Source organism: Nesoenas mayeri, assembly GCF_963082525.1.
Source record: "Nesoenas mayeri genome assembly, chromosome: 16".
Classification (NCBI taxonomy): Eukaryota; Metazoa; Chordata; class Aves; order Columbiformes; family Columbidae; genus Nesoenas; species Nesoenas mayeri.
In genome coordinates, this window is record NC_137562.1 from 2,206,157 (window position 1) to 2,230,500 (window position 24,344).

Below are 24,344 nucleotides of genomic sequence, written 5' to 3' on the forward strand. Positions count from 1 at the left end.
AGCCACACCAGTACTCAACATGCCACTGCTGCCTTTATGTTTGCTTAAGAATTTAACTTTGAAATTTGGATATTCCTGGTTCATAATTTTCTGTGCAGTTTTTCCATTGTTTTCTAAAGCAAACTGGGAACGATGCCCAGAAGTTCTACCAGGTGGATTCCTGTCAATGTTCCTGGGGCTCACTTGCAGCTTCAGAAGAATTAGATACAGAAAGTACCAGATTCCTCCCTCCAAATCCTAGCAGCAGCTCCAACTAAGAGGGAAGTCTAGCTCAATGGCAGAACCATGACATGATATACATATCATTCAGGAAACAAGTCCCCCAAAATCTCTACTGCACATGTTATATGGAGGCTTCTAATTCTTCTGAAAGTACCTCCCAGCCTTTGGGGCTGAGTGACTGCTCAGCAGAGGCGACTCCTCCCCCAGGGAGGAGAAATTGTTAGAATATGAAATAATACAGGTCCTTTCTCACCCCATACTTGTTGAAAAATATTGACAAGTTCCCTGTGGAGTTTCCCCATGCCCCTTATAAAAACGATGTAATATTAAACCTACGTTGTTTGTTCTAGTTGTTGATTATTTTTCTTCTTCCTTGGAGGCTTCTTCTTCTTTGGCTTGTTGGTATTCTGATTATTTTGCTTGTTGTTCACACCAAAGTGTCCCGCCGATATATCGCTTTGTAGGAGGTTAACCAAGAGTGGGCTGGTGAGCGTAACATCTTTATTGACAGGAAAAACAGGATTCTGCCCACAGGAAATCTGATTCCCATTTGGCGTTCCACTAAACCCGGTATTGAAAGGCAGCCCATGGCCAGAGAAATGACTCCCTGAAGCGTTGTTGTTTCCTTGCATTGCTTGCATATGAGAAGGCACCATGTTTGGCTGCTGCACAGGAACATCAGGTAACATCTGTGCCAAGTTCACGTCGTTATTTGTCGTAGTCGTAGTATCCCCAAGTTGCTGAGATATGTGAGGACCAGGTCCAGTGGGTCTTAAAACCTGCCCTTGGATTCCCATAACCTGAGAAGGATTACCATTCACGGGGCCTTGCTGCGCCATCATCTGCCCAGTGAACTGCACCATGTTTCCTTGCATGTTAGGGGTTGGTCCTCTCATTAGTTGAGCTGGCCCCGTCATAACATTGGACTGGTTTTGCGTACTAAAAGGCTGTTTGTTTCCTTGCATCTGAGTGGTCATCATCTGTTCCATCATCGAGTTTTGCTGTAACAAGACCTGGCCCTGAGGTCCCATCATCTGATTGTGTGTAGACATCATCTGTTGTCCCTGCTGGGGAATCATCTGTTTGGGTGGGGTCATCCTTTGGGGAGAAGGGCCAAGATTTTGGTTTTGTGGCGTCACCATCATTTGGCCTTGTGGCATGAGCTGAGTTCGAGAAAGTATCATCTGGTTTTGAGGGTTCAGCGATCCCTGAGCCTGAATGTTCACCATCTGTCCTTGAGAAGACACAATTTGCTGGTGCATGCCCATGAGCTGAGACTGTGGTCCTTGCTGCGGCTGGCCCTGGATGTTGCCCATGTTCACCTGGGACACCCCGCCAGCACCAGCCTGCTGGTTGTTCATATTTCCATGAAGTCCCATTAGATTGGTCTGCATCATATTGGGTGGGCCATGTGCTGCTTGCAGCTGATTTTGAGGAGGTCCAGATCCTTGGCCACCTTAAAAAAACAAAAAAGCCAGTAAGAAACTGATCGGACTAGTATAAAAGTTTTCACACCTTTTGATGTTAAGTACTCCAAAACAGTTTTCTTCCTTTTCCCAATAAACTGGAATATCTGGCATATTTCCAGCCCTGTGATGCCACAGGTACATGTGAGTTGTTAGAATGAAACCTCATGCTTCTCAGAATAAACCCTCAGACTGGTACTTCCAGTGTACCCCGCTACAGAGCACATGACAGAAATTTAATTTCACTTGTTATTGGTATGTAAGTTCGAAAATCTTCCATAATATCACCTAACTCAACAGAATAATTCCAAAATAAAATAAGCTTCAAGTCTTAAGGTTATTTTATAATGAGTTAAAAAAGAAATACACATGGAGTACTGCTGAAATGTCATTATCAGGGTATTCATAATCTAAAAGACTAATAATCGGATTGTTAAATGGAGACATTTGTGAACTAAAGATTTAATTTTACAAGACTGTAGTACAGTTCCAAAGCTTTCAAATGAACTAATAAATAGTATTTTCAAAGCAAAACAAGATTATTTTGTTGTTCTGCTTCCAGGATAATGACACTCTTGGTTTTTTTTTCTCCTGGACAAGAAGTTACCTTTGTGTTCTGTATTACCCCAGCCTCCAAATTTCAATGTTACTTCCATTCAATTCCTTAACAGATTCTTCTGGATGTGAGTACCACAGTCCTAATCAATAATAGTTGGGTGGTTTGAAAAACACGAGCAGCCTCCTGCTTTCCCTTCCTCATTTAGCAACACCCAGCGAAGGCCTGTCCAGCCCCAGTGAGCTAACTCCCTATTAATGACAAGAGTTTACTGCTTTGGTGTCTGTGATACACAAGTAAAGGCACAATTTTCTACAAAAAGAGACCTGTGTGCGGCACGTTTTGGCTGGTTTGCAGCTGCGGGGCCACGCTGTTCACCGGCGTCCCGGGGGCCGTGGAGGGGACCTGGCCCTGCAGGAAGCTCTGGCCGGGCTGGCCCGCGGGGAACCCCGGCGGGAGGCGCTTGGGCATTCCTGAGAACAGGAATCGTCTGGTTAGTAAGCGTGGAAAACGGGGAGAAGGAAAAAGATAAAATCTATAGTTGGAGTATGAGAGGAAGAACACCTGTGAATCTGTACTGCCACATTACACGTTCAGGCAGAAACTGGGTTTTGCCAATATAAGAAACCCACTGAGGACATTTATAGCTCTTATCTGCGCAATAATTCTGCCTAACAAGTTGCCGTGACTCGGTTCAAATTGTAATTTAAGCACAAAACTTATCCCACATAGAAGGCGAAAAGTCCATGTCTGACTTTTTAGAAACTACAAATTAAAGTAAGATGCATTGCTGTTTTCCTCTCTACTGCACCTCGACTCTAATCAGGCCTTTAACTTACTCCACATACGCAAACTCCAGTATCCTGCATTTCTGTCACAGTGATGTGCTCCTCTCAGCAACTCTCACTGTAACACACCAGGTGCACACTCCTGAGCGCTCCTGCACGGCTGCTGCATGTGTGCACCCCAAATAACCCGGCTGGGCTGGGAACCGCATGAGTGGCATCGCCAGAGCGCAGAATGATGCTCTGCAGGTAACGATGCTCTGCAGGTTAACGATGCTCTGCAGGTTAACGATGCTTCTGCAGGTAAACGATGCTCTGCAGGTAAACGATGCTCTGCAGGTAACGATGCTCTGCAGGTAAACGATGCTCTGCAGGTAAACAATGCTTCTGCAGGTTAACGATGTTCTGCAGGTTAACGATGCTCCTGCAGGTAACTAACGATGCTCCTGCAGGTAACGATGCTTCTGCAGGTTAACGATGCTCTGCAGGTAAACGATACGATACTCTGCAGGTAACGATGCTCTGCAGGTAACGATGCTCCTGCAGGTTAAGGATGCTCTGCAGGTTAAGGATGCTCCTGCAGGTAAACGATATGATACTCTGCAGGTAACGATGCTCTGCAGGTAATGATGCTCCTGCAGGTAATGATACTTCTGCAAGTTAACGATGCTCTGCAGGTTAACGATGCTCCTGCAGGTAAACGATACCATACTCTGCAGGTAACGATGCTCCTGCAGGTAACGATACTTCTGCAGGTTAAGGATGCTCTGCAGGTCCTGCTGCCAGAGCAAGCAGTTGTGCAGGCCCCTGTCTGGCGCAACCCCCACGCTGTGACACACCAAAACATCACCGCTGCTGGACAGAGAGAAAAACTCTCCTTCTACCTACCAACGTGAGCACAGCATAAATGGGTTTAACAGAACATACTTCTTTTACTTCGCTGTCAAAGAAACGTTGCCACAGACCTAGAAGCAACCCTGTCCTTCCTTATTTTTCTGACCCACAATATGCAGGCAGAATTTGACTTTGGTTCCTTCTACAGTTACAGTTTTCTGGCACACTTAATTGTATTGCTTGTGTTAATCTTGTGTTAGGTTTGTAATTATTATTTCAAGATCATCAAGTTTACAGGTCAAACAACAAGACACATTTGCAAATATGGAACACATACTACTTGAAACATCACATCACCAGACTATAGTTTCAGTTCTGCTAAACCTTTAGGAAAGTTTTGCACGTGGGAATGCTTGAACTGAGAAAGAACAAGCGTTAACTTGGCCGATTCTAAATCTAATGTAAACCTTGATTTGCTAAATTAACTAGGTGAATGGAAAGTGTTTTAATATATTCATTTACACCAAACCTTTCAAAGTAAAATGGCTTGAAAATTGAACAATCTGTAATTACAACTTAATTAACAGACAAACTGCAGCAAGGAATTGGCATGCTCAGAAGGCGGGCAAAAATCTCAGCAAGTGGAAGCAATAGAGCTGTGCTGAAAGAAGCAGAACCCTGCACAGCAGGACTGCTCGTTGTAGCAGTACAGCCCATGGGGAAACCAAATTACGTACCATGTAGTTTAGTAGAAAGGAGGGAAAATACAGAGGTTTTACTACCTAGGGGTCATGCTGTGCTGCCTAGAAGAAACGATTCCTGATGGGGACGTGCAGCTGGTGAGGCAAAACTGTAGGGAAATGTGACTATAATAAATAATAATAACTGCTTCTAGATGGAGACATGATAAGATGTACTAAGTACAGGGCACTGGTAGATGCTAAGAATGGTCTACAAGAGGAAAACCTTGAAAATGAAACAAATCATCTGAATCAAATTAATCTGAACTCAAATGAGCCCCCGGGTACAAAGACTGAAAACAAGAAGCTTGTCCACATCAGCAGAGCAAGCAATGGGTGTTCCTTACAGCCTCTTGGGCAGATTTCAGGCATACAGTGCGAGCGTGCAAGAAACTAGGATATATATGTGTGTGTGTAGGTGGACAAAGAATATGGCTCACACTTGATAATACAGAAAGAAAATATTTCAAAGGCTTAAGCAAGAGCTTGTGTATGGGTGTCTGAGAGCAGCCGTTCAAGGGGACGATGAAGAAATGAGTGAGCAGAGAGAAGTGCTGCAAGTCTGGCACTGAACCACAAAATGCTCAAATGGAAAAAACACCAAGGACACAAATGAGATCTTGGGATTGACAAATGAAATTCCTTCACTGTTAGAGAAGAATCCAAGGAGTAGTAAGTAAAAGATTTGAGTGTGGAGGTCTGACGAGAAAAGTAAAGACAATACAGCTGAAACTGAAGTTAAAATATCCATTGACCTCTTAAGTTTAGAATAGGGAGTACAACAGCATGGCAATAATAGCTCTTTCCTCTTCTGTGTGGGAAGAAACTAATGACAAACAAAGACAGGTTCACGAAGAGACATCCACAACTTGGAAAGGAAGATGCAAAATAATGCCTCACTTCTCTAGTTGAAAATGTAAATGGTGACAAAGGAAATGGAAGAGAGAAAGAAAATGTTCACTTGATCTTATTACACTCTTGCTCAAACAAAAATGCCCCCTCTCCCCAAGAGCAACCCCAAACCAAAACGAAAAACCCCACAGCATCTCTGAATATCCTGAACTTGCTTAAAGACAACAGCAGAACTGCCAAGAGGACGAGTGGCAGCCACCACCAGCACCTGCACACAGTGATTTCCTCCTGCAGCCGCGCAGGGTCTGCGCTCAGGCACCGCTGACACTGTGGGGCAGAGACGGAGAAACCAAGTGATGCTGATGCTACTTCACTCCCACCCCCTTTATACTCCATCTATACCTCTATTCTGTCTTTCAAAGGATCTTGTCAAAACTCACAGTAATATTAGTTCTAGTCATTTTACGTTTCTTTTCTTTTCAAAATAAAAGAAGGTCTCAGCACTTCTTACCTCCTAAACCAGGGTGTAAACCTTGCGCACCTTGGTTCTGCTGCTGCATCACCATGAAGTTGGGAGGTACATTCCCCTGTTGCACCATAGGATTGCGACTGGGAGAACTGACAGGCTGCTGGAATCCCTGGGGCAGCGTGCTACTCTGGGGAGGCCTTGGTCCCATCTGCTGCTGCGGCTGGTTAACTGTTGGAGATGATGCAGGAGATCCCTGCTGGAAGGAGGAGGGAGAGGAAGCAGGAGACTTGTTGGTCAGGTGGGGCTGTTGTAGTGGCGTAGGAACCCGCGAGGGCCCTCCCTGAAGGCTTTTCATTTGAGGAGCAGTAAACTGGCCAGGATTGCTCATCTGGGGAAAGTTTGAGTGAGCCTGGGAAGCTTGCTGGCTTCCAAAAGGATATGGAGGTGGAGGATGAGTAGGAGTTTGTACTGTTGCTAGAGATGGTCTTGCTTGAAGTTGCTGCTGCATTTGTCCAGGCAATGGGGCCTTTTTCCAACCCTGGTTTACTGTCAATGTACCCAATGCTCCCTGGGTCGGAGGAGGCTGAAGCGCTCCAGAAGGAAGCTGGTTCCAGCCAGGGGGAACTGGAACCTGTGCTGGTGAAGTAAAGGAAGGTCGAATACCCTGCTGTGGCTGCTGATGTGGCTGGGGAGGACGTGTCTGCAACTGTGTCTGCTGCTGTAGTTGCTGGAAGTTGGCTGAGTTCATCTGCCTGTTTAGAGGAACTGACTGCATTGAATGGAGCTGGGGAGCTAAAGATCCAGATGGATGACTTTGCTGCTGGATATTTAGCCCAGATAAGAGTGGGTCCATTGCATCTATTAAAATAGCAAAGAAAAGTGAAAAAAAAATTAACCTACTGAAGACAAAACCCACACAAAGACAACACCAAGAAAGGATAAATTGCTTGTTTGCATTTGCTTACTCTGCACAAAAATTCACGTTCTAATTTCTCCAACAGACAGAACAGGCAACGCTCTAAAAATCTGTAAGTTGTTCGGGAATCCTGAGAAGCCAGGTCTTACCAATTTATAACCTTTACAGTGAAGCACAACAGCTCCACAGTGCTTGTTGCTACAAACTAATGTAAACCCTCAACACACTTAGAATTGTAGAACCACAGAATATCCCAAGTTGGAAAGTACCCAAGAGGATCATTAAGCCCAACTCCCTGCTGCCCACGGGACTACTCAAAAATAAGCTATATGACTAAGATCATCAACCAGAAGCTCCTTGAACCAGGACAGGCTTGGTGCTGTGACCACTTCCCCAGGCAGCTTGTTCCGGGGACCGACCACCCTCCCTGTCAAGAACCTGTTCCTAATGTCCACTCTGAACTTCCCCTGATGCAGCTTCATTCCATTCCCTCGTGTCCTGTCACTGGACCCCAGAGAGAAGAGATCAGCAACTCCCCTCCGCTGCCCCCCCCCAGGAAGGTGTAGACTGCGATGAGAGCACCTCGCAGTGATGAGCACACCCCTCAGTGGTGAGGACACCCCTCAGTGATAAAGTCACCACTCAGTGATGGGGTCACTGCTCAGTGATAAGGTCACCCCTCAGTGGTGAGGACACTCCTCAGTAGTGAGGACACTCCTCAGGAGCGAGGACACACCTCAGTGGTGAGGACACCCCTCAGGGATGAGGACACCCCTCAGCCTTCTCCAAGCTGAACAGACCAAATGATCTCAGCTGCTCCTCGTTAGTCTTGCCCTCAAGGTAACTTGTACTGGCAGAACTGTGAAGAATAAACTCTGACCGTTTGCACCCCTCAGATTCCCAGCCCTCAGCCTCCCGGTCTGCCTGCGCCTCCTGAAAAGCACTTTGCTCAGTCTGGTGCATTTGCTTCCTAGCAGAGACATCTGCCTCACTGACCAACCCTCTTACCTTTCTCTGAGCATAAAGCGCAGTCACAGCAGTTCTACTGCAAAAATACCTCTGCCGCTGCTCAACGCATTTGACCCGAACAACGAGCTTATCAGGCACCTACATTATCCCTGGGGACAGGGAGGGTTCCACAGAAAAAGTAACTCCAGAGAGGACAGGGCAAATACTCCAGGAGAATTCTGGAGTACTCTTGCGAGTACCCGCGCAAGCCTGTGTGATGAAGTATAAAAATCCAAGACCATTTTCAGGTCAGTACTGTGACTACATGTTAGCACCTGGCTGTGAGGAAGGCCGAGGAGTTCTTGTCTGCAGCTCAGCACCAGCACCAGCGGCCACCATGGAGGAGGGCACGTTCCCACCCTGGGACATCATGACAGCTGCAGCGTTGCTCATTCTTATTAAACCTTGAAAAATAACAATAGAAATGATCAAGTCTTGTGGTTTTAACATACAGAAACATTTTAGATTATTTCTTTACAAGAAAAATTTATATTCATTAAGAAAACATTTATTTCGACTTTAAGAATTGTTAGTCCAATATAACCTGAGGACACGTTGTCTCTCAGAGACTCCCTGGTATGAAACAAACAAATTAAGGTCATGCTGAAGTTTTTCCTTTAGCACCAAACGTTTTAAAAAGCTATAGAAGGAACCACCCGGAGCCATTGTTTGAGCCCCACTTGCCACCCCAGTCACCCAGTGATGAGGTTACATCAGTTACATGTGTATCAAGGTTTTTGCAAAAGCTGATACTAAAAAGTAGCTGAGGCACTGCAAGAGCAGGATTTCAATGTTTCGCTCCCCCAGGGTGCTACTTTATGAAAAGGTTTATATAGTTGACCTGCTGGTTACATTGTTGTTCTATTTATACTGGTTACATTTGTTTTGTTGACCTGCAGGCAAGAAATGAAGCTCCTGATGCTCACACTGAAGATCAAGTAGACACTTTAAATCACACATCCTTAAATGTTTTAGGTTCCTTGTTAAGCACAATTATTTAACTACCATTTAATCCGGTTTCTACAGAAGTGAAATGTTCATTGACAGCCACACATGCAACTTATATTAACTCTGACTATAAACATTCCAAGTTTTTTTAAATTGCTTTAGATCCTATTTACTAAGATACTAATCAGTTTATTTTGCTTATGATTCAGCTATTAAAAAATAACACGGTAACTTTTTTTTAACTCTTCACAGAAATCAGACTTTTTAGTTAAAAATTACTTACCATGTATATATAATGCTCTAAAATGTAGAGTTTAATGAAACTACACCTCTCTGGGAAAATGAATACTCCCCGATCAGATCATCGGATCTCAAAAGTTTATCAGGAAATAAAAAGAGAGACTAACAATGACAGTGTCCTGTCCTTCCCACAATTATAATGCATTTAATCTAAACCTGTTTGTTACTGCACATTGAACCAAGGCTTATGCTCGCTTTCATCGAGGTGCCACACATAAAACAGGTAATTTGTGAACTCATCACACTAGACTCATCTGCTTTTACATTATTTCTGTAGCGAAAGCCAAACCAAACCACGAAAGCTGAAAGAAAAACTTGAACCACCAAACCCTCAAAAAAACCCCTAAACAACCCAGTCTGCCCCACCTGCATAATTTCAACATCTGAGGGAAAAAATGCAGCCGGCTGTTTGTTTTACATAATGTGGGACATGGCTTGACAGCACAGGAACACCACCACACACTGATGGAAACGGCAAACAATCATTGCTGCCATCAGTGGAATTTTACTATTAGCTTAGCAACGGATTTCCAAGTGTTCAAAGCTTCGAAGGACTTTACCTTGTCCCCCTTGCATGGGAAACGCCGTTTCCACGCGCACGGCGCTGCCGGCCCCCAGGGGCCCGTTGATCCGCACATCCTGGCTGCGGTTCTGAGCCAACGCCAAGTTGATGGCACCTTCCCCTGCAAGAGACGGACATGGGCTGAGCCGGGTCACACACAGAGAAGCAGACACAGACAATTTCCAAGCAACATCTAAAAGCTGTCGCGGAAAGAGGGACAAACTTTACCTGTAGTGCGAACTCTAGAAGGGCAGCTATGCATCACACTACCTCTATCTCCTGGATTTCAATTTTAAGAAAAACAAGCACCATGACAAGCATGAAAAGCCCTTGGTTTCACCCTGAGTGTCCTCTTGAACAATTGTCCAGAATGGACATCTTAATCGTGAAATCCACTCAAAACTCGTTCTTGGAAAAATCTCATGTGAAATAATTAGGGAAAAAAACCTGAGGGCACATTTTGCCAGCTAACAGTCAAAAACGCCTATGAGGAGGTTCCCTGATGTTCAGAGGGTTTTTGGCTATTATATTTATTTTCAAACCTACTCTTGAAAGAATAAAAATCTCAAGCTACCTTTCCACTGAAGTCATTCTCCAGATTACTAAATTGCAACATTAACCAGGTACACACAAAACCGCCTGTTGAGAATACTTGAAATTTAGCTGAATGCCTTTGGAAACAAATTAGGCATGAGGTACCTTCAATTTGAACTGAGAGAATCCCCAGGTCCCGAAGCTGTTGGTTGTTGTTCTGAGCCAGAATGCGCAGCCGCTCGGCGGCTTCCCGGGGAATGTTGAAGGTGACGCGGACGCTGTTCCACGGCTCTATCTTCTGCAGCTTTAGCTTGTTGGATTCTTCAAAGGAAAACAGACTCAGTGCAAAGGCGGTTTTCAAACAAGCACGAGCAAATAACTTGGTAAGAATTATTTGACTTTGAAAATGATGAGCGGTTGGTCTCAGTACAGGAGATTTCCCCTGTGCCCGATGCTGCCAAACCGCTCCGGCTATTTTCCAAAAATTTGTGATATAAACACTGCCCAACTGATAATCAATGCAACAGCCAACACAGTCACTTCATAATATTAGTCAAAAATTGAAATAGTCTGTGGATAAAATACTTGGGAAAGATATTAAAATATCTAATAAAAGATACAGTAAATCTGCTTAGAGAACCAGAGGGATGTGTGAAAAAACTCACTACAAGAATTAAATCCTCATTCTTGAAATACTTGCTCTACAAGTGCTTTTGAAACCATCTTTATTTTTTTTAGAAGACCAGTGCCAACAGTCCTAGCAGTGGCTCAGTAATTTCTACCATATTATTTAGTTTTTCTGAATAGGTATGTTCAATCCACTGCAAAAAGGATGTTAATGTTATGCAAAATATTTAGTTGCAGATTTTCACAGAATCCCAGAATGTCAGGGGTTGAAGGGCCCTGGAAAGCTCATCCAGTGCAATCTCCCCATGGAGCAGGAACACCCAGATGAGGTTACACAGGAAGGTGTCCAGGCGGGTTGCAATGTCTGCACAGAAGGAGACTCCACAACCCCCCTGGGCAGCCTGGGCCAGGCTCTGACACCCTCACCGGGAACAAGTTTCTTCTCATCTTTAAGTGGAACCTCCTGTGTTCCAGTTTGCACCCATTGCCCCTTGTCCTGTCACTGGTTGTCACCCAGAAGAGCCTGGCTCCATCCTCCTGACACTCACCCTCTATATATCTGTAAACACTAACGAGGTCACCCCTCAGTCCCCTCTTGTCCAGCTGCAGAGCCCCAGCTCCCTCAGCCTTTCCTCACACGGGAGATGCTCCACTCCCTTCAGCATCTTTGTTGCCCTGCGCTGGACTCTCTGCAGCAGTTCCCTGTCCTGCTGGAACTGAGGGGCCACAACTGGACACAAGATTCCAGGTGTGGTTTCCCCAGGGCAGAGCAGAGGGGCAGGAGAACCTCTCTGACCTGCTGACCACCCCCTTCTAACCCACCCCAGGTCCCATTGGCTTCCTGGCCACAAGGGCCCAGTGCTGGCTCATGGTCACCCTGCTGTCCTCAGGACCCCCAGGTCCCTTTCCCCTACGCTGCTCTGCAACAGGTTGTTCCCAACTTACACTGGAACCTGGGGTTGTTCCTGCCCAGATTCAAGACTCTATACTTGCTCTTGTTCTATTTCATTAAATTTCTCCCTGCCCAGCTCTCCAGCCTGTCCAGGTCTCTAATGGCAGCACAGCTTCCAGTGTCACCACTCCTCCCAGCTTGGTGTCATCAGCAAACTTGCTGACAGTCACTCTAGTCCCATATTATTGATGAATATATTGAATAGGACTGGCCCCAGCACTGCCCCCTGAGGCACTGCACTGGATCCAGGCCTCAACTGGACTCTGCCCCATTGACCACGATTCTCCGGCTTCTTCCCTTCAGCCAGTTCACAGTCACCTCACTACCTGATCACCCAGACCGCACTCCCTCAGTTCAGCTGTGATGATGCTGTGGGAGACTGTGTCAGATGCCTCACTCAAGTCAAGGGAGATCACGTCCACCGCTCTGCCATCATCTATCCATGTCGTTATGTCCTCATAAAAGTCAATGAGGTTGGTCAAGCACGACTTCCCCTTGGTGAAGCCATGTTGACTGCCCCTAATGACAATCTTATCCCTCATATGCCTTGAGGTGGCACCAAGAAGTCATTCCATCAGTTTCCCAGGGATGGAGGAGAGGCTGACTGGTCTATAGTTACCCGGGTCCTCCTTCTTGCCCTTTTTGAAGACTGGAGTGACATTTGCTTTCCTCCAGTCCCCAGACACCTCTCCCGTTTCCCAAGACTTGGCAAAGATGATGGAGAGCGGTCCAGCAATGACTTCAGCCAGCGTTTTTCTGAAAACATATTCTACATATGAGTATTTCTATGCGGATCAGTTGTTTTAAAAGTAGCAGGCGGGAAGTATCAAAGCGGCAGGGCAGCCACGATGGACGGATTATGTGAAGTGGTACTTAAGGAGATTACAGTAAGATTACAGCCCAAGAACTGACACCAGGCACAACTGACCACAACTGGACAAACTGGAAAGAACAAAGGGACAAAGAGGTTCAGTTTGGTTATTCAGAAGTCACAGGTTATTTCTCTGAAAGGTCCTTTACGTTACTATGCTGGTTTGACTGAAAATGGGTTAATTTTCTTCATGCAGTTAGAAACCTTTCTTTTCCATAGCTTGCGCACTCATTATTTGCACTTAGTTTGAGAATAAGCAGATAACACCCAGCACAGAGTTAATGCTTTTAATTGCTCTGGTGTGAGAGCCAAGGACACTCAGAGCTCTGCCCACAGGTGTGAGGCAGTGAGGGAGGGGATGGATGGATGGATGGATGGATGGATGGATGGACAGAGCTGGACTGACACCCACACTGAGCAATCAGAGTGTTCCAGCCCATTAGCATCAGGCTTCAGATTTTAGGAGAGTTGCTCTTCCAGGTTGCTTCCCCTTCTCTGTCTTGCTCTTGCTGTCAAACTGTGGGAGTTCAGTCGGGACGTTCAGCCCGGCCTTTTGCCATTTTGCTCTGGGTTTTTCTGCCTTTTTCCTCTCATTTCTCTCTCTGGGATTGACTTTAGGACCAGGCATGGTTTGCTGGGACTGGCTGCTCAGTTGTGGACAGAGCTCGTGGGGAATTGACTTGAGTATCTTCTCTTTCTATTTTATATATATATTTTCTAGCAGTGCATTAGTATTTAGTTATTTTATTAAACTGTGTTTATCTCAATCCAAGTTTCTCCCTTCCCTTTTGACTCTCTCCCCTGTTGGGGGGCTGGGAGAGGAGGTGAGTGAGCAGCTATTGTGGTTGTATTGTTACCTCAGGCTAAACCACAACAATTACTGAAAAAACAAGGATTGCAATTAACATTTTGAAACCTAATCCAGAAACTTTGTTTTGTTTAAACACCAAGACTGCCTGCCTGAAGAAAGGTGAATTCTGCGCTGTCCAGTGTGATTTCAGAGCACCCAAGAGAGGAGCAGCACGCTGGGATGGTGATGCGGAGCTCAGGGGCAAAGCTTGGGCCACAACAGCAGGACAGGGAGAGGAGTCTGAGCTGTTCTGTGGCTCTGGTACTGGAGCTGGTGACACTGTGCCAGCTCAGAGCAGCGCTGCTGTGCTCCCACTCTCCAACACTCTCTAGTTACGTGTTCCTGCCACCGCACTGCCCAGCTTTAGCTCTTTCTATTGCAAACCAGGCCAATGGCAAGGGATGAAGCCGTTAACCTGATGTTCAAGGGGTACCAGCCGAGGGGCAGTGCTGGGGAGCTAGCGGTGGGGACGGAGCGCGTCACTGACCCGAGCACGCTGAGCACAACCTCGCCAAGGGGCTGTCGAGTCAGGAAGGTTGTACTTGTACAAGCACAACCACGTAACCAGCTGTCAACAACCACCACGCTCCCCAGGGAACAGGTCAGGGCCCCAGGCCGACTGGTGCTCAAGAAGCGTTTGGACAATGCTCTCATATACAGGGTTTAACTTCCAGGTTGTCCAGTGCCAAGTCAGGAGTTGGACTGGATGATCCTTGTGGGTCTCTTCCAACTCAGCATTCTATGACCATAAGACCTTTTGCAAAGATGCTCAGTGGACAGATGTCTTTTTCCAGATCTAGATGTGCTGGTAAAAGATTCTTCCAAAAGGCTGTTATCAGTCACTAGATACACAGGTGTGCCCAAACCTCAGTGGGTGTGTGGGGGTACATGAGAACACTCCACGTCCTCCACCAGAAAACCAAAAACCAAACCAACCAAACAAAAAGAATCAGGTAGGGTAGGCCAATGTAGCAGCAAAGGGGCACCAACATCCTGGAGTAACACAGTTACTTGAGAGTGAACCTATTCTCAGACACACTGCAGCAGTTTAAATTGGATGGTTTGGGTAGTAAACAACACCTCTGTGGGCAAGACTGGTCTCACTTTCATATAACAGAGAGACGTGTAATGGAGGGAAACGAAAGAAGAAAAAAAACCAAGTAAAACATGGAAACCGAAGAGGAATAAATGAATTCACTAATGAAATCAGTTTTGAAAAATAAAACAACTGCAGAAACTTGCACTCTGTGTCTCCAAGCACAGTTCCCAAATCCACCGCAAATAACCCAGACAAATCTTATTACAAACTAAGGAACTCGAAAACAACATAATCTATTTCTCTACACAAGCACCCTAAGTAAATGAATACTTAAAGGACAGCTGAGAAATTACAAGAAGGTACATTACCCATGTGTAAAAGGCCAGGCACATTCTCCAATATGATATCTAGTTTCTGCTCAAAGTCTCTGTCACCTATATTTCCTTTAAAAGCTACAAAGATCGTGGAATCCTCAGGAGCAGCATCTTCCTTCAGCTCATCCTCCTCCAGTCCTGAATCAAAATCCACCTCTAAGTCTTCCATAGCTGAGGAGTACAAGGAGGCATATGTATCTTTTAAGTTAGGTAGATCATCCAAAACCATTGTTTCCGACAATGGGAGCCTGTCAGACGTTACGATGATGCTTGGGAGGGAAAAAAAGTAATTATAATATGTATAATAATAAGTGTGTAAAGACATTAACAACTACTTTCAATGGCATATAAGATCATTGACAGAAAAACCTACCGGGTGACCCAGTGCTAGTGTCTGCAAGACAAACTGTGCGACTTGGAAAACCGTGGCCATGGCAGCACCCGAGCTGTTCGTCCACTGGAACAAACAGAAGTGGTTTCCTGACAGGACCCTGCTGCACGTGACTTGAGAAGTATTCCAGGTGACCTAAATGACAGTCAGGTACAAAGGAAGGTAGTGGGGAAAAAACATAAAAGAAAATCAGTTACATTCATCTCCATATCGCAGAGCAGACAAGCACCCAGCACCAATCCTGCAGCACCCGATTGCTGAGAAACAATGCCACTGACAGCAACACTTCACCAGGGAGAGACAGAACAGCCAGCAGATGCAGCTGGGGGCACTGCAGATGCAATAGGCAACTCCTCCGTCCAGCAAAGCCGCAGGAAACAAAGCAGCCACAGCACATTTTTACCAGGAGAAATGTAGCATTTGACAAATATTTCACTCCCACACACAGAAACCTCAAGCATACTATGCCTGCTTTCTAAAGGTTTAGGTGTTTTCAGCTGCTTGTGCACATTACCACCTGAAATTCACTCCCTCTTGCTGGCCCACAACTCCCCCCATGGCCGTATTGAGCTTGGAGAAGAATGAATCCAGTAAATCAAGTCACACACCTGGTGTTTTTTACTCCGTAAAATGTCTAGACTTTGCAATAAATTCTCCTTGACATTCTGCTGGTAATCTAAGATGTTATCTGTACAGAAGTATGATCTACTATAAAAGTTATCCCTACATCTATGAACAATACCCATGTTAACACACACATTTTTCCACTCCAACACGAGCCATTACACGGGTCCCAGCACTAACTCCTCCAGGGAGGCCCCTGGGATCACACTCAACATTTTGCAAATATCACTAAAAAGATTAAAACCATCTACACCAGCCAAAGCTGATGGCAAAACCCAAGGAGGGCCATGCTCCTCAGGACCTCATAACTCCAAAGCTGTCGGTGTTCAGCACAACCCCCCAAAAACATTTCTTTTGGGACAACATCCCTCGAATAGGATACAGACCACGCTGCTGGCAGAGGTTCAAGCTCCCAACACAAATTAAAACCACAACTCTGAGATTAACAGTGAGCTGCAAATACTGGCCAGGAAACAGTCCTTTTTAAGGAAAGGATAATTATGTTAGACAAGCTGAGATTCAGCTTCACACTGTTTGCACACTTGCATAACGTTGCTGAAGGGACAATACTACAAGTGAAAAAACGAGGACTCAGAAGTCACAAAATACCCACTGCTTTTGATCAGGTCTCTACAAACACACTTACTGTGATCTTACAAAATATTATATTGGTTTTTGTCTCCCTGGCAACCCTGCCCACACTGGGCAGCTCAATGGCATTGACGAATAAGCACCTATCTAACACGCGGCTCCCTCACCCTGCAGTACCAGCCCTCCCGTGTCAAACGTGGCTCAAGCAGCAGATTCAAACCAGTTTTGTCGCACAAGCTCTTCTGCAGTCTTGCAACAGAAAGTAAGGAAAAGTGTCTCACACATCTATTTCCGTAGTGTTTTCATAAGTTACTTATTATTACCATGGAAATTCTGAAGACTGGGATTAGAGATTATTTTTTTTAATTCATTACCAAGTGAACACAGAGACAATTAAATAGTTTTCTCCCCAGGCTCCTGGCTGCTCAGCTCTGTATCTGAATTACAGGCCTGAGTGCTCAGCACGTTCATTAAGTCAAACTACTCAGTTTCACGTCAGGTGCCAAGAAAACGAGAATGACAATTAATAACCTTCTGTGAAAAGCTGTTTTAATTGATTTTCACACACAATTTCTTGGACAGGGAACTTCCTCCCCAGAGCACCCAGGGAGAACTGCTCCTGCTGCCCCCTACACTGTTCATCACACACCCGCCACGGGCAGAACGGAGCTGGGCGTCCAAAACAAACCATCAGTTACCAACCGAGCAGTCGTTCTGAGCACTGAATGAGGCAAGCAACCTGCAAAATGTAAGCACTATATTTTGAAGAAAATTGCACAGCATATTATTTATCTGAAAATCTTGAGTAAGTTTTTCAGGGAGAAAGATCTCAGCTCAACATACAGGATCTTATGTGTTGAAAAAGCACAATTACTTAGAGGGCATGGGGTGTCACACCTGCAGCAAGAAGCATGAGTATTTCTGACAATTCCTGACACCAAAGAAAGAAAAGGGTTTTTATAAGAACACCAATATTTCAAATCGTTTTCTGAATGGGAGTGTCTGAAGCCTCTGTTCTCCCTGTGAAACAGCAGAGCTCCAGGCTGCTTCAACGGGGGGTTAAAGACTTCAGCTTAGACCAGATTCCACCAGCCTTGCCTCAACGTGCCAACATCTGATGGTTCTTGAAATTATGGCCCTTCGTGAACACTATTAAAATACAGTTTGCTAAATCCTGAAGGACCACAGGCTTTGTTTCATCTGACTCTGAAAATCATAGGACAGCAGGGAAAGCTTGAGTTAAGGAAAACAAAACCAAAATAGGACCGAACTTCTAATTTTACTCTCTTGATAAGAACACGTGGCTACAGCTCCCTTTGCATTTTATTTTCCACATTCTGCTCCTCAAGCATCTCTGTTACATCCACCTTCCCTCTCTCCCTCTCACACACACAGAGCTCAGTCCGTTCCTACAATCATGTATAATTTATCTTAAGTCTGACAGGAGGAAGCAATGGTCTGCAAAACCTTCCTCTTCGGGCAGAGCACAGCACGCCATCCATCTCAACCAAATGAATCCCAGCTGCACCCCTCGTCCTAACAAATTCTGTAATCTCCTGGTTAGAGGTTTGACTTCCATAAATCACGAGCCAGCACTTGATCGCAATGAGCCTGTACCTTCGCTCAACACTCTTCCACATAAGCACAAAAAGCCTTTACGCACAGGTAAAACTCTGGTCCTTCAACAATTCCCGTAAACCAGATGAACTCCCAGCAGACTTGAGCATCTCTGGTGAGCAAGAACCACACCTGAACCTGCGTCACCACAGCGCATTTCACGCACCCGAGCATTCCTGCTCAGATGGCAGCACCAACAGGTCTCCGCACATCATCCAAAGAACACTCATGGCCTCCTTCTCGCCCCTGCCCCATCTTTTAGAGTTTATAATTTCATATTTCCCATTACACAATTGTTTCTACAAACTCGGAGCAAGTCCGGTGCTACCACATGGCAACCAGCTCCCCATGAACCTGGCCTGGGACACACCACAGCAGCACAAAAAGTCTGCTTATTAGAAAGCTGCTTTTATTCAGTATAGTCTAATTATTAAAAATATGTAACTGAAATGAGGTGGGGATCAACAGCCAGATAACACACTGATAACCAAAATGCACCTGCAGTATCGACTGAGGGCAGGGGTGGCAGGGGACAGGACCCGAGTGTCCACAGCAAGGAGCTGGTGGTCCTGGGCACGCGAGTAAAACAACCAACTGAGACAAATGGGCCAGACAGACACTATCGAGAGGAAAAACTCACGTTGGATAAATGATGCCGCAGTCTAGATCTGGGCTGATGGACAGCTGGGTCACACCACGGATCGTACCAACCAACAGCCCTGATGGCCAAAGGAAACCTGCGTGACAAAGCAGCACCGTGTATGGGCCAAGAGCCAGAAAATCCCGTCCAGTCCCTGGAGAGGCAGGATTAGAGCACAACCTGGAGCAGCTGAACACGGGGAAGCCGGCAGGGTGGGGGGACAGCACCGCAGATGGGACTGCTGGGCTCTGGGGCCAGAAACACACACAAACAAAAACCCAAAAAGCCAACCAATCGGTCTACCGGTATCCTCATCCCAAGATCCGCTTAACTGATCCCAACTTGAGGGTATGTCAATTTGTTTCTTAAACAGAACCTGAAACCCTCTGTATTCCTTTCCTCTAAGCCCTGCGCTACACAGAGCGAGTAAACCAAGCCAAGGCTTTGTCTAATAACCTCTCCTGGGTTTTCTGTCACAGGGTCTACCGAGTTACAAGTTGGTTTTTTGGCCAACTCAGAATAAACACTTTCACAACAGATGTCACACCAGAGCATGCACCCTCTAAAAACAAATATGCATGGAGCCTAATTAAATAAAAAGCACTAAAATATGTTAAGGTATTTATTAAGTTTTTGAGGATGAGGGCGAAGGAGGTTCAGCTTTGAGAAGATGGCTTTCATTTAATGTGCACCCACACAGGCAAACTGCTAAAGTGTACCACCTATGAAACCCAGAACCACTCTGATCCTAACACCGCTTCTACTGCTCATTTGTTAACAGTGTGTTATCCTCCTACAACTGTTTCAACCATTTTGTTGCCTAATGTAGTGATCTTGGAGCTTGTGAAATCTGCCCAATGAATACATTTATAAGCACACAACCATTCTATGATACAAAGACTAAAATGGCATAATTGGTTTTGGCAAAAAAAACATTTGAAAAAATCCTAGACAAGTGTTATATTGTTACATAAGGAGATTAAATAAGGATGAGAATCACTGTTACAACACGAAATAATACTTAAACATGCAGTAAAATTTCCTCTGAAACAACTTAGCTAGAGGTAGCTGGAGTAATCTGGAATTTCAAACTGAAGAGGGGTAACGTCTCAGCTGCTCTGGGGGGGAAGGTCTGAGCACAGCCACAAACCTGACGGCAAATGCCCGAAAGCCTCTGTGCAGAGTGGAGAGTCAGCCCCTCACACACAGCAGCCCCAGCGGCACGGACGCGCGAGCTGGGCACCGCGGAGCAGGATGTGTACCAACAGGAGATATTCAAATGCATCACAGGCTTGTTTCACCTACCAAAACAAAGTCCACAACGTCAGTATTTTGTGGCGTGCAACAGGTCTTCAGGTAATTCCAGACTGGCAAACATGGTTAAACAGCAACTCCCAGAAATGCAATCCTGAAAGAAAACCATCACGTTTCAACAGGCAAGAATGCAAAATAACAAAAATACTGAATATAACAGTGAATACCTTGATTTTTTTGATGTGCAGTTTCACGCCAAATTCAAGTCTCTCCTTAGTAATGTAAAAAGCACGTGTTACTATATTCAAATATTAACAGCAAAAACTGAGTATCTGGAAAAATCAGCCTTCCATTACAGGTGAAAAACCTGAATACTTCCTTTGGCTGGAAATAACATATTTTACCAAACAGGAGCAAGTTTAATTTAGAATAATGTATCTAAGTCTTAAGATAAGCTCTTCTAGATGAAATTCATCCTCTGAAAAGAGAGACTGGCACAAGTAGGATGCTCTTGGCTCATGGTAAGCAGGTGTCTAACCCGGCTCAAGTTAAGCCTGGTCCAGAAGCACGTTTACAAGCCCCACAAGGCCTCAGGTGGCCACTCTTGTTGCAGGTGCCCAACCAGGCTGGGTGGATCCGGCCCCACAACCTGCGCCTGTTCACACTCTCAGCAAGTTGCATTCAAACCTCTCCGGGTAATGAAAACACGGCAGTAACGCTAATGGCTTCAGCGAGAATAAAACATCGCCCCTCAAATCAAGATGATTTATATTATAATAACATCCCAGTGCTACCTTTCAAGCAGATCTTCTCCTTCCATGCCAGCCTGCTTCTCAGTGGGGAAGGGGACTACCCAAAAACAAGCTGGGGAAGCAGAAGAGGGAAGAAGACTCAGAGAGACAAAGCAGAAATCTGCTGTCTTCCATCCAGACAACACAGTCAAATCACTTTAACACCTTAGTGTTGTGCCAGCCCAGCAGCTGGAAAGGAAGGAAAGATTATTCACATTAAATCAGACCCTACATGCTTTGTAGCACTTTAAATAGTCATCTAATGCTTTTCAACCTCTGGTATCTTCTCTTTTTCTACATAAGTACTGTAATTCAGTCAGCAATATAGTACCAAGTAGAAGGTCTCAGTAGCTAAATCATAAGCAGTAACTTTGCTGTTTCCAGCTATACGCAAACCTTATAAATACCATGGCTGGACACCAAGGCCAAAGTAAAATCTGAAATATGGTATTTTAAAATTATTATTAAGTGTAAGCCAAAACTAAGATAGCTTTCCACGTTCTATAGCACATACTGCATTAGTTGTGTTTTTTCATGCTTTTTATAAAAGGATGTTTCACTGACTGTTTTAGATGGACTAAACCAGGCTGGTTCTCCGTGCTAAGAGTTCTGATGAAAGAACAAGCCTTACTTGCCCAGTAAAAGCTGGTTTTAAGGCCTCCCAGCCCTGTTCACACTGTCCATGCCCTGGCAGGGCTCAGCGGTGACATTTGGCTGAAGGATGATGAACTGGAGGGAAAATCAATACAAGGAACCGAGGGGCTTTTAGTTCCCCCACTGTCCCTCCCGAGGGGCAGAGTGACCGTCCCTGGGGGTGGCTGGGACACCTGGCTGGGATGGATGGACCCCGCACCACACTGAGCATGGCCAGCCCGGCTATGGGAAGAAGGATCATTAACTGCTGTTGTCTCCATTTCTGCTATACATGAGACGATACCAAAATTGGTTAAGGAAAATAACTAATCAACATCGGTTCATTAATTCCAACCTTCATTACAGTAAGTTACCTGACAGAGACTGTGGAAATCCCTAGAGACTGAATGTATGCCTTAGCAGACACCACAGAATCAGCCCTACAAAGTGTTCCATCTACAGAAAGAGTTTTGTTTAGAGCTTATGCTTTCCCAAACAGCAGGAACACAAACCTGCCCCGGGCAGGATTCATGCACCATCCTGACCCAGACTGCTCTCCGCGCTGTTCTGCTGCGCTCCTGTAGCCCTCAAGCACAAAACACCCAAAGCCAAGTGTTTCTAGCAAGGATGGAACTACAGCTTGTTATACGCATATGACCCTTTGCAGTGATACCTTGATGTATTTTGACAGAAGGTTTAGTGGGACACTGGTTTGTTTAAGTTTCATCGAGTTTGTTGAAACGCCACAACTCATGCCAAGCTGCAATGGACATATCTCAACTGAGCCGTTAATATTTATTTCAACAGAATTTGATTGATGAGATCATCAGGGTTACTTTAAAAAGTAAGTTGATAACTCCAGAACAAGTTTCAATGGCAGATAACGAAGAAATTCCCACTTTTGGCAGCTGAGATACCACACAAGGAGGCTGCCAGGCCTCCTCCTGAGTCACAGGTTAACTCAGGATTGGCAATTCTGTTGGAAGCTGTAGTCTACACAATGTAATATTTGATCAATCAATTCTCATTAGCTGAATTATTAATTTCACAGGTTAAGGATATTTCCATCTGAAGGAAATACAACTTACAAAGATCCACAAGTGCATCAGCAAACAAGTACAATGAGATGCTCTTTAAAATAAGATGCACCTTGACAAAAATCTATACTTAATTTTACCTTCCAAAGGCTATGAGAAAACTCCTTTTTTAAGTAGCAACCTATTCATTGTTTGTGTTGCAACAAGGTTTTTATTTAAAGTTGGATTTAACCGCTACCAAGCCCTTCCGGGCTGACATGCTCCACAGGTTCACCGTTATCACCAAATTCCCACTGAGCTCCATCAACGCTGATACAGCCAGTCCAGGTATTCTTGTGATCACCAGTCCTGAACTGAGGTTTGACCGAAAACTGCATCTCCTGCTTATTGCAATATCCTTCCTTCTTATACGTAATAAAAGTCTAGGAAATTCCATTAAAGTTTTTAAAAGACTGAAATGTTATAAAGTATGAAGATCTAAGATAAAACCAACAGCTTAAAAGTAATTCCTTTGATATGAGGCGCTCAATCAGGCAACCATTGTCCCTGACCAATAAAGAGAAAAAAATCTTAATCCAGGTAGGTACAGCTGTTCTGAGAGTTTCCTGATTGCATAAGAACTTGCAGCTTCTTTTGTGCTGTTCTGGACTCTTGGAATAATCAAATTTCACTAGTGTCATTTATTGTCACCACTGCTATTAAGATCCACGCCATCGCTGCTCACCCCTGCACCTTCCGGGAAAATGAGGGTGCAGCAGAGCCAGGGAGCAAAGCAGCCTTGGGATGGGAAGACGCCCATGAGCAGGAGCCTTCCTGCGCTGCAACCAAGAGATGAGGCACTAGCTCTTCTCCACTATTATCCTTAATTGATACTCACTCAAAAAAACTCATTGTGGTTTTTTCTTGGGAGGTTCAGCTCCTGCAGCCGTGGCCCCAAGACTGTTCTGGGAAAAAGACCCACCAGAACTGCCAATATGAGCCCTGTATCTCACCTGTCACAGGCTCTCCACTCACTGCTGGGAAAAGTTATGTTATTACAGACACCAAAACTTCCAGTTTATCAGGAAGCAAGGCAGAAACAACTCCTCACATTTCTCTTGTACCATCCAGAGAGGCAGCAGCCTCATCAGAGTCTACGTGTGCACATGTATGCAGAACACAGGGGCTCACATCTAAAATCAGTCTCTGCAAGTACTACCCAGAAACCACAACAGGAAACACAATCTCATACCAGCAGCGCAGTCTTGCTAGGTTATTAGATTTTTAAAAGAATAAAAATTACAAAATTAAAATTATATGCATAGGACTTGGAGAATTTAACAGTATGCATCTTTTAGTGGGAACACCTAGGTCATTCCCTTTCACACATCACATCTCCTGCTCAGACTCCTACATACGCAAAGCAGCGTCCACAACTCCCTGTCCCGAATAATCAGTATACATGAAGACAAATGAATTTAGACAAGGCATTGTTCATCTCCTGTACTTCTCAATTTCCACACAAATCTGATCCAAACCCCTGCGTGGGGCTGTGTGTCAAGACTACTCACACAAGCCGGAGAAGTGGGCAACTGTCCTTGGTTCCAGCAGCCGGTGGCTCTCAGGAGCCTCCCCCTTGCCCCACTTCCACACCAGCGACGCTGCCACATGCACTGCTCGCCCTTCTTTGCTCCCAAATACATAAAGAAGGGTTATTTACTGTGACACAACCTCAAGGTCGCAATATATCCGTGACAGAATTCACTTCTAGTTTTTAACTGCAACAAGAGCAGGTTTTGGTGTGCATTCAGAGCGCAGGCGGGACGCTGGTAACAGCATCAACTAATGGCAAAGGACATGCTGGATGAAAAATGACCCCTGA

At 45.1% G+C, this 24,344-nt stretch overlaps 1 protein-coding gene across 5 annotated transcripts in view; it reads right to left on the reverse strand.

Annotated features, from left to right (window-relative positions):
• Positions 1-20,175, reverse strand: part of NCOA6 (nuclear receptor coactivator 6) — a 39,860-nt gene extending 19,685 nt beyond the window's left edge. For 4 of the 5 annotated variants that reach the window (XM_080354541.1, XM_080354539.1, XM_080354542.1 and 1 more), the window contains exons 1-9: positions 20,074-20,175; positions 15,279-15,431; positions 14,900-15,174; positions 10,358-10,513; positions 9,657-9,779; positions 8,124-8,252; positions 5,967-6,782; positions 2,571-2,717; positions 559-1,678 (exon numbers count right to left, since the gene is read on the reverse strand). In XM_080354541.1, coding sequence (XP_080210667.1) covers positions 559-1,678; positions 2,571-2,717; positions 5,967-6,782; positions 8,124-8,252; positions 9,657-9,779; positions 10,358-10,513; positions 14,900-15,134 — 2,726 coding nt within the window. In that variant the 5' untranslated portion in view covers positions 15,135-15,174; positions 15,279-15,431; positions 20,074-20,175. Of the gene's footprint in view, positions 1-558; positions 1,679-2,570; positions 2,718-5,966; positions 6,783-8,123; positions 8,253-9,656; positions 9,780-10,357; positions 10,514-14,899; positions 15,175-15,278; positions 15,432-18,768; positions 18,866-20,073 lie in introns of all 5 variants that reach the window. The other variant, XM_080354540.1, reaches the window with a different exon arrangement.
• Between the last annotated feature and the right edge of the window lie 4,169 nt (positions 20,176-24,344).